This window comes from Eurypyga helias, unplaced genomic scaffold, assembly GCF_000690775.1.
Source record: "Eurypyga helias isolate BGI_N326 unplaced genomic scaffold, ASM69077v1 scaffold16310, whole genome shotgun sequence".
Taxonomy (NCBI): Eukaryota; Metazoa; Chordata; class Aves; order Eurypygiformes; family Eurypygidae; genus Eurypyga; species Eurypyga helias.
In genome coordinates, this window is record NW_010225189.1 from 7,854 (window position 1) to 18,525 (window position 10,672).

Here is a 10,672-nt window from a genome sequence, read left to right on the forward strand (position 1 = left end):
TTTTTTTGCTTTTTGCCTTGAGAGTTGGTGTCGGAACATCAGAGCGTCAGTTCATCCATGCTAACCTTTCTCACGCGGAGAACTGTTTAAGGTAGGGAGGAGGAAGCCTTATCATTTGTGTTCTCAGACACAGGTGCTTTATATGCTTTTGCAATGTTTTACAGCTGCTTATCTTGGAGTGCTGTAGCGAGCCGCTTCCAGGCTGCAAGTGCTAGCCGGGAAGCCCGCCGACATGCAAAGGCAGGAGCAGCAGCATCACCTTGTGCTGCTGAGCACTGCAAACAACTCGGGACCTGCTGGATCAATCCCTGGGGTTCCTTCTTTTAGTGGTTTGAAGTCATAAGTAGATTTACTGGAAAGGGGAAGCTGGAAACCCCATCCCAGGCATGCAAAAGTTAGTTTCTCCTAGGTTCTTTCCCAAGTGAGTGTAAGTGACTGATACATCCCGGACCTGGCTTTATCTGCTTGGTAGAGGTGGCTCTTGCTGTCTCCCACACACAGCGTTATGGGGCTGGTCTTAAAGTCTAAAATATCTCTCTGATTATTGAATTATTCCATTTTTGTCCTGGAAAAGCCCTATAAAATTCTGCTGTGAACTGGTATCAGGAAAGTAAGGAGGGGAGCTGTGCAGGCAGGCTGTTTCAGCATCTGAGCTCTGTCACCTCAGATTTAGTTTAGAAGAGCCTGGCTCATTGCAGAGGAACTTGATAGCATGTTATCCACATCCTAGCCCAGTTCATCACAGAAAATCCTTGTCAGAAGCTTTCCCAGCTCCCTCCAGGGAGCTGTATTCCACAGCCTAATACACTTTGCTCCTGTGGTTTGTGATGCTATTCCTAAAATCTCTTTCAGGGTTATTGCATCTAATGATCCCCCCTTAAACCCTTTTCATCATTCCAGTCCCTTCTCCCTGGTCAGTGTGTTCAGAGCATGATGTATGGTGTAGGGTTTTTTCAGTATTCTTAATTAGATATAAGGCTCACAATATTTGATGGAAAAAGTGATGAAAGTTGACTTGGTTTTTGGCATTCTTTCAATCAGCAATGCTGTTACTGTCAAAAGGAATTTGGTAAATGACAGTGTGCTCTTTCTAGCTGATGGGTAGGTATGAAGCCAAGAGGAAATTCCAGTCTCTGAAATTTAATTTTCCTGTGGGGGAATTTAAATACTAAGGGATTTAATTTTCCTGTGGTGAAGTTGTGTGTGAGGGGTCCGTGTGTCCCCCACCAAGTTCTTAGATAGTAATTGAATTGTCTCATCACCTTTTTCTTTTTTTCTCCTTCCTTTTCGTAACAGGATAGTGACCTCTGACCCCCCAAGAACAGCCTTTCTGGACCTGCTGACAGCCTCTTCTACTCCTCCTCAACTAGTGCAATGTCAGGTGAGCAGACAAAAATGGACACAGTATCTTCTTGTTTGTTTGCTTGCTTGTTCTTTCTTCAGCTGCAACATAGTAAAAGAAAATTACTGGTTCCAAGAGCCATTCTTTACATTAACATACTGTCCAGGCAAACTCAGGGAGAGGAAACTGCCCACTCTTTGTGACCCAGCTGCCTTTTCACTCAGATTGAACTCTGTTCCCTTTTTTACCCTGTGCTGAGACCTGCAGAAGCTGCTTCAGCCGTTGAAAACAGAGAAAGAAAGAGGTTAAAATGTAGTCTGCCTTCCCCATTTTTCATAAGATTTACTTGATTCTGTTCTCCTCCCAAGATTTGCCCCAAAGTGGGCGGCTCACTTCATAATCTGAGACATTTTTTGCTGTACTGGGGTAGCTCTAGGGCAGGCAGAAGGCTGAAGAGTTACTGGGGTTGAACTGTGGACTGCTGAGATTACTAAAACTAGGTCATCTTACCGTGGCCGGCTCTCCCACCCCATATTTTTGTCTAAACCTTCCTTCCTGGTCCAGCTGGTTATTTCAGGGCATGTAACCCTGAGGGAGGCTACACTTCAAAGCTGAGTAATCCTTTTTCTTGGCCATGTGCACAGATGAAGACCTGGGGCATCTGCTTCAATTGCAAAACTTGATGTCTGCTTTTATTCCAAGGGAAGCTGTGCAGTGGGACACTACTGGAGACTGGAAAGGTGCTTCCCTTGAACAGAAAGGACCAAGATGATAGGCATACTTCCACTGCTGCAGCGCTCTCTACGTGGTCTGGCAGTATCCCAGCCTTTCTGGAGCAAAGACAGCATCTTGCTGAGGGCTCAGGTTTCCCATTTAGGTGCCTGGGTGGCAGGGTTTTAGGGAACTCTGGAGTGCTGCTGGTGCTGGGGTCAGTGCCTCAGCAGGAGACCTTTTCATCTTCATAACAATTTTTTTCAGTAGTGGTTCCCCTGGTTTGGCACTGACTGCACAGCTTTTCCAAGCAGAACAATCACATGATGCCATGGAACTATTACTCTTCCCTGAAAGTTTCTTCCTTAGAGGGAACTCTGTTTTGCCTTCCTGCTTCTTTTGCTTGATGATAAGGGAAAAGCCCATCTGAAATCACTTGCTTCCTTGGTGAAGTGGGAGCTCTCTCAGTGTCTAGAGTGGCCGCAGTGACAAACTGCCCAGAGTCCTGCCCTTGCTGGAACAGTCTGTATGAAGTGTGCGTCTTCCGAGGGAGTCCTTCCAGGTTTTCACTGCTCTATGTTGATCTTTTTCTGTTTAGGCCATCACACCCCCTCTGCTGGGGGTCCCTTCTCAGCACTCACTCCCAGCATTTGGCCCCAGGAGATACTGGCAAAATACACACAGGTACTGTGTGGGGAAGGGAGGGGGTGTTCTCTGGCTCTGCACAGGAGTAAAGGGACCCCGGTGATCTCTGGTGGTCTCTGAACGGAGGAAAAGGAGGGAAAGTTGCACTTTTCCTCTGATGGTTTGGTTGTGGACACTTGTTTGCCACTTAAACTGTGTGTGTTTTGCGGCTGCATCCTGGCTCTTGCGAGAGGATCTTGCAGAGCACAAAGAAACTTGTGTGAATTATTGCCCTGCCCTTTTGCAACTATTGCTCCACTGTAAAAATGTTGACACCCTCAGGGAGTCTCTGTCACCATCAAGCTACTCTGGATGGCTTGTGCATGGCAGGAAATGCTAGCCTCAAGACTTGTCACCAGGTGGGCAGAGCAGGAAGGAAGGAAGCAGCTATGGAATTTTGCAACTTACCCACAGTGGTTGCTGAAGGCAGCGGAGCTCAGTGAAGCAGACTGAGCTTATTGTGGAGCTGTGCTAGAGGCAAACTTCTGGGGTGCTGCTCGGGTGCAATGCTTGCGAGAGACGCCACAGGAGGGGCAGGAGAGCTTGCAGGAAAAGAGGAGGTTTTACTCCTTAAAAAAGCCTGGTTGTAACCTCTGGTGTGTATCCCCCAGTGCCAGCAGTGAGCACAGATGAGGAAAGTTGAGATTTGGGTCATAATTTCTTTTGGCCTATAATTTGGCCTTGCTTCACAGGTGCAAATCCCAGTTTTGCCTGCTGTGTCTCAGAGAAAATCTGAAGGCAACAGGCAGGAGATGGAGCAATGCAGAGAGCTGAATTTGCAGCGTGTGGACACTAGGTGACAGAGGACTGCTGTGTATTAGAGATGCAGAGAGGGGAGACCCCTTTAGCTGATGTGTGGGGACTGCTCAGCTCATGAGGAGGGCTGTGTTCCCCTCCAGGTGGGGAAGTTCTGATCTTGATATGATGCTGCGCTCAAGCAGAGGTACTAGGCTCTGCTGGAAAAGGGATTGCTGGGGAAATCTGTGCAAGTAGGAAAGCAGGGCCTCACAATTTCTATAGAGAAATTAAAATGGGGGTGGCATGCAACACCTCCCTACCTGGGAGTGGTGGTGGGAAGCACCAGAAATAAAAGGGCAAGGGGTCTAGTTTCTCAGAGGGCACGGTGGGATGGGGCAATACCCACATCTCTGTTCAGTTGTTCAAGGCTGGTGATAGTGTCTGTTCTACTTCCTCACGTTACCCAGAAAGAAGAATCCATCGAGCAGCCAGAGTTCCGCTACGATGAATTTGGTTTCCGAGTTGATAAGGAAGGTAAAGTCAGTCCCATCCCTAACCCTTCTGTTGTCTCTGGGTCCAGCCCTTCCCATGCTTCCGGGTGATTTTACAACTGTTCTATGCTAGGTCTCATCTACCCACCCGTCGTCATCTTTCTGTATCCTACCATTCTAATCCAGGTCCGTGCTGTCTTATGGGACTCCGGAGTGTAGAATATGCAGCAGAGTCACTTCCATCCCATTATGCTTGTGCCATGGGTGAGAGAGCGAGCAAAGTGAAGCAGATGTGACCATTTCCCAGCTACATGCTGGGGAAGGGCAGCTTTCCCAGTTGACGGTGGGGTCTCTGTCATGGTGTGCTGTAAGCACCAGTGACAGGCACAGTGACACATGATCTCTGTTAAAAACCTCGCGGCCAAGATGCACGGCAGCAGTTTGTGTTCTGCCCAGCCTAGCAGTTTGGCAAAGCATAGGGCAAACTGCACGGGCAGAAGGCACGTCCTACTTCTTCTGCAAGTTACAGAGACAGGAGACCAAACAGGAGGAGGTGTGGAGAGCTATTGCAGCTGGACATTGGGCTACAACAGCTGACTGCCTTTGCAAAGAGGGAGAGAAAGGAGTAGCGGATGCAGGAGTTGCTTTATGTGCTCCGAGATGACATTTCCAGGACTCAGGTCATACAGTGCAAGGGCAGAAGTTGTTTGCATGTATGCCCTGAGGCGCCTGGAGTCACAGAGGATCCTTTTTGAAGTGATGACCCAGAGATGAGAACAGGACACAGCGATTTTCTTCCGCCAGAACATTTGATAGACTCGTGTGTTATAAAATTAGCAGAAAGATTTGGACTGCATTGTTGGGATGTGTGACATGATGAAGGACAGAGTGCCTTATGTCAAACCTGTACCTGTGCTCAAGTATCTATTTTAGAAAGCCAGCCTCAGGTTAAGGCGCTCCCTCATTGTGGATTTGGAGGTGTCCCTGTTAAAGCTTCTTCCTGGTGATTAAATATCACCAAATTAATTTTTAATAATATTAAATAAATGAGGTGCAAGTTATGTTATGCATGAGCATACAGCTTTTGCTTGCCGCCTCTGAGGCTTGCTATGCTTTTGTCAGCCTGATTTACAGATCCTTACAGAACCCAGCAGGATGACTGCTGCCGGCGTCTTGTTTAATTCCAGCCACACTCTGCTCTAAATCATGAGTAAGTGGAGACTAGAAGCCTGCTGACAGCTTCTTAGTTCTCAAGGCCCCAGTGCCTTTTGCTTACGACTATAAAATGTACTGCATGGAGAAGACGGTTAGAAACCAAGCTTTGTCCTTCCATGCTCTGGCTGGAAGTCATGAATGTTTTCAGTGTACTTTCTTCGGATGGCCATCCTCCTCCCCACCCCATTCTATATTCGTTCCCTCTCCTCTTCCCTCTCTCACTTGTCTCCGTTTCTCTCCCTTCCCTTTGCTGAGGCAGATGGTGCTGAGCCAAACTCCAGCAAGCTTCTGGGGGTCCCACTGACGGAGGAGCCGCAGCAGCGGCTCAAGTGGCAGGCTCATCTGGAATTTACACACAACCATGACGTGGGCGACCTCACCTGGGACAAAATTGAGGTCACCCTCCCACATTCGGAGAAGCTGCGCTCCCTGGTGCTAGCCGGCATCCCACACAGCATGAGGCCACAGGTGAGAGTGCTGCCTGTTCTGGGCAGGCTGCCCAGAGTAAGAGACAGCAGAGCGAGACTGCTTTCTCTTGGTTGAGAGGCTGACAGGTTATGACTTTCTGTGTCTCTTATTGACTCTTCCTACCTCTGTTCACCCTGTCCCTCCAGCTGTGGATGCGCCTGTCGGGGGCCTTACAGAAGAAGAGGAATTCAGAGATGTCATATCGGGATATCGTGAAAAATAGCTCTAACGATGAAACCATTGCTGCCAAACAGGTAGGAGATCCTCACTAGTGCTGAGACACAAGGGAGTGGGGAGAAGGGCAAGACTTGCTGCGTGAGGAGGAAGGGGTGTCTGCCTAACACCTGCAGCAGGAGCAGTTGAGAGGACATGTGTGGTTGAATCCTGCTAAAGCTTAATCCTGTTGGGCATATTTCTCCTTTGTTTTGTTGGAATAGCAACCGTGCAGCTCCTCTCCTTCCTAGGACATCAGGGAAAGGGTTGGAGCCATACTGCCTGCAGGCTAGAAAACAGTGCTGCAGTTACCAACATCCTGATAGTCACTGAGGGAAGTGAAGGGTGAAAGGCTGATAGATGCACCTCTGTTGACGTAGTGGCAGCTGCTTCCAGGGATTGTCTTTGTTCCCCCAAACACAAAGTCTCTGAACACCAGCAAAACTGTTACAGGGTGTTTTCCCTCTTCTTCTGACCTCTCCCTTTGTGGGAGGAGGCAAAGGCCATGGCAGAAGAAACCGAGCTCTGCACATGTTCACCTCTCACTGAGAAGTTAGGTTCAAAGTGGTTGGAAAGAGGAACACCACTGCCCCAGAGAGGTATGTGGGCTGTTCACCTCCAAGTTCACTGTCACAGATGTGGCGAGGTGGTTGGTTTTTCTCTGGAATAGGTTTGTTGGGAAGCCTTGCTTGAAATCCAGGCAGATGAAATTCTCAACCAGTATGCCTGCTATTCTCAGAGGTGAAGCGAGGGGCTGAGTTTTAGGCAAGTATTTCTTGGGAAACACCAAGTTGCCATCTGCACTGGCATTTTCTCACATGTCAGTGAAGGTTGCTAAACTGACCCCAGGTGCTTGGACAGGGCTGGTTTTGGTGCCTAAGGACTTAGGGATGGGTGTGGGGAAGCAGAGTTCCCCGAGGCAAGGAGCTGTGGGGAAGTGCAGGGAGCAGAAGGCAATTGTTCAGGTGCTGCCAGCTGACCCTCTCCTTGTTTATGGCTCTCTGGCAGATTGAAAAGGACTTGCTCCGTACGATGCCCAGCAACGCCTGCTTCTCCAACATGAACAGTATCGGGGTGCCACGGCTACGCAGGATACTACGGGGACTTGCCTGGCTCTACCCTGAGATTGGATATTGCCAAGGCACTGGCATGGTAACCTGCTCTCCGTGTGTCTGTGACAGGGATCGTTTTGTCCATGGTGGCTATTCTGGGGCGAGTAAGTTGAAGCGGTGCTGCCAGACAGTGTGGTCTCCAGATGAGATGAAGGGAAATCCCTTCCTCATGGAACATTTTTCCTAATGAAAGGGAGAGCAGAATAATGCAGCGCATCCAAAGATGTGGAAGAATTCAGTCCATCTGTTGGGGAGGGACAGGCATTACACTGAGGAGAAATGCATTCAGTGGAGACTGCAGGAAAGCTGCTGCAGAGGGAGGAAGGCATTGATCACCTAGACACTGGTTCATCTCCATGTGAGGAAGTGGGAGAAGAGTTCTGCTCCCCTTAGGACAGACTTGGCATGCAGTTCTTCTTCCTTCAAAATCCCAGGTGGCTGCTTCTCTGCTGCTCTTCTTGGAGGAAGAAGATGCCTTCTGGATGATGTGCGCTATTATTGAGGAACTGGTTCCTGCCTCCTACTTCAGCACCACCCTGATGGGCGTGCAGACGGACCAGCGCGTCCTGCGACAGCTCATCGTGCAGTACCTGCCCCGCCTGGACAAGCTGCTCCAGGAGCATGACATCGGTAAAAGTGTGCCCTAGAAACCTTAGCTTTTCTTGCCAGGTGACACGCAGACAAAGATTATTGTCCTTGTTTCACAAAGGGAGGGCAGCGGGGCTGGGAGCAAACCTCCTGGCCCTGGAGGCAATGGATGGTCATCTTTAAACTGGGAGGACAGGCCTTAGGAGAGTCCATCTTCACTGACTTCTGTTGTGACTCTCCCGTGTCTCTATTCACAGAGCTCTCCTTGATCACCTTGCACTGGTTCCTCACCTCTTTTGCTAGTGTTGTCCATATCAAGCTGCTGCTGCGTATCTGGGACCTCTTCTTCTACCAGGGCTCTCTGGTGCTGTTCCAGCTCACGCTGGGCATGCTCAGTATGAAGGTAATTCCCATCTCCTCTTCCTCCTTTGTAGCACTTAGGTGTTTAATTCTGAGTTTTAGGGGCAAGAAGGTTTTGTATCCACTTCCTATATGTGATTTGGGAATATGGTCAGGAAGATGACCTCCCACGTTCTTCAGAACTGGGAGCTCTGAAGAACTTCCAAGGCACTTTTCGGGATTCAGGATTTTTGTGGTTCAGCTTGCTGTGGGAAGGGTGAGGGTGAGCCTGCTGGGAGGAAGGGGGAGCACAGGTAGGAGCATGTTGTATGTGAGACTGAGCAGCTTCCATTCTCTTGTCCCCAGCGAGATTCCTGTTGTGCCCAGTCCTGGCGGTGGGTGCAGTGTAGCTTCTGTTTTGTCCTTGCTTGTTGATTTGACTTCATTTCTGTGATGGTGGCTGTGATTCAAAAGCATGACAGCTAGAATTTTAGGGGCAGATCTCAGTGCAGTACAGTAGTAAAAGATACTGTTCCCCTCCCATAGGTAGCTTGGATTCTTCCTACTGCAGTTTTTACAGAATTATCTAGTTGTACCTGCGTTGTTTCTGGCCCAGGCTGTCCACTGAATGTAAAATTGCATCTGGCAGCCCCAAGAGCATAGCTGTCATGCTTGCCGTTCTGTGTGGCAAAATGACTGCATCGTTGCAGGAGGATGAGCTAATCCAGTCTGAGAACTCTGCCTCGATCTTCAACACGCTCTCAGACATTCCCAGTCAGATTGAAGATGCAGATGTGCTGCTGCGGGAGGCCATGCGCGTGTCTGGCTCGCTGACAGATGTGGCGGTGGAGACCCAGCGTCGCAAACACTTGGCCTACCTCATTGCTGACCAAGGACAGCTGCTCAACTCCAGCACGACCGTCAACAATTTATCCAAAGTGAGTGCCCAGAGTCCCTGCTGCTGCTGCTCTGTCTTTACCATTCCCTTACGTGCTCCCTCCTAGTTGCTGTTTGTGAGCAAGAGGCCCTCCCGTCTGAGAGGATATGGGCTCCAGGTTGACTGTCACCCAGCGGAGAAATGCTACTGGGAAGCAAGGGGGAGGGCTGTGCTGATGAAATGCTGCCAGCTCTGCCCTGGTTGATAAATCCACGGGTGAAAGGCATATTTACATTTATTGTAATTATCATTAATGAGAGTGAGGATGGAAAGTGATGCATTTTATTAATGGAAACTAAAAGAAGCAACATATGCTTTTGGCAGAATTTGCTTGGAGCTTGCAGAGTAGGAACTGAAGTTAATCCATTAGTACGAAACTGATACACTAAAGTAACTCTGGAAGGTGGAGTCAGAAAACAGCAGCAACCTTTGAGGAGCTGAATAAAAAAATGCACCTGTGTTTAATCTTGGACTACAGTCTGCAGTTGCAGGTGTAGCTCTTGTTTGTCAAGCCTGTGTGAAAGAGATTCTTGGTGCTCCTCTGTGTGCTAATCACAAGACACTCCCACGATTGTGAAATGTAATAGGCATCCTCTTAGAAATTTATATGTAATTATGTGTAGAACTGCTTTTGGCAACAAGTAGAATTAGAACTAAAATTATCCACTTGAATCCTGGTTGATTCTTGAACTTCAATTATGCTTTAATTGAGCTATAAATAACCCACTGCACGTGGAGCAGATCAAGCAGTGGAGTCGATTCCTTGCAGTAGAAGAACTCCTGTCTAAAATTGCTGGTTCACCTGCCTGTCCCTTCCAGTGGTGGCTGTCAGGACCCCTTGCCCAGAGCTGACCTGGGTGGAGGATTGCTGCATTTTATTTCTGAACTCTGTCTTAGTGTGTGCGCTTTGTTCTCTCCTTTCCCTCTCCCTCAGGTTGTACGGCGCAGGACTCAGCGCAGGAAATCTGGCATCACCTCTCTGCTTTTCGGTAAGGGCATCCCTGTGCCTTTCGTGGGGTGCTGGTGGGTATAGCAGCCTGGGAAGGAGGAGAGGGAGCGAAGCAGGGAAGCACTGGGACAGAGGGAGAGTAGGGAGCCAGAACTGAAGGATATGAGGGAAGACGTGCAGGTTTCTACTTGCTCGCTTTGGTCTGTGCTCAGTAAGTGAATTTTGGGTTAGATGGTTAGTCCTTAAAGCGTGACTAACAGCGGGCTGCAGCTCAGCCCAGCTGTGGTGTGCTCCTTGCACTGACCAACGGGCCAAATACATTTTCTGGCAGACTGCATGCAGTTTATAAATGCAAACATCGTTGATGTTCCCCCTTACTTTTAGGGTTCAGTGTTCTGAACGCTTTTGAGTCTTAATTTTCTTTGCTTATGAGCTAAGCCAGCGTTTGTCCAGAAAGGACAGGGCCGGAATAGATTTTGTGTGGGTTTAACAGTAACTTACTTCTGTGACTCCATGATTGCCCTTTCTATTGTAAGCCTCACTGTCATCACCTTCCTTGCAACTGGTTAGCTTGCTTCAGATTGCCACATCTCACCACAGAAATTGTTTTTCCGGAGGAAGAAGACATACTCAATTTACAGGGTTCAAATAGTGTTGCTGCTGTGGTTGAAATGGCCTGAATAAATCTAAAACTGCATTTTGCTGGTCTCTTCAGAAAGGAGCCTTTCTGATATTCTCTGGGAAGCTGATAGGTTGTCAGGAGCTTGCTACAAGCACACACAGCATTACAGTTATAGAATTTACTACCGTGACTTTTGTGTTATGGTAGAAGACCCATGAAGCTGAAAAGCAAGGAGAAGTCACTGGCCTGGACAGGCGCACTGT

General features: G+C 48.7%; 1 protein-coding gene across 1 annotated transcript; it reads left to right on the top strand.

Annotated features, from left to right (window-relative positions):
- Window positions 1-2,651: 2,651 nt before the first annotated feature.
- SGSM3 (small G protein signaling modulator 3) lies at window positions 2,652-9,827 on the top strand (the record flags this gene model as incomplete). The annotated part of the gene is made up of 9 exons (XM_010148556.1): window positions 2,652-2,737; window positions 3,943-4,009; window positions 5,441-5,649; window positions 5,796-5,903; window positions 6,871-7,014; window positions 7,409-7,604; window positions 7,820-7,965; window positions 8,612-8,839; window positions 9,773-9,827. Coding segments are annotated over 9 exons (1,239 nt in total), but the record flags the coding sequence as incomplete, so codon positions are not given.
- Between the last annotated feature and the right edge of the window lie 845 nt (window positions 9,828-10,672).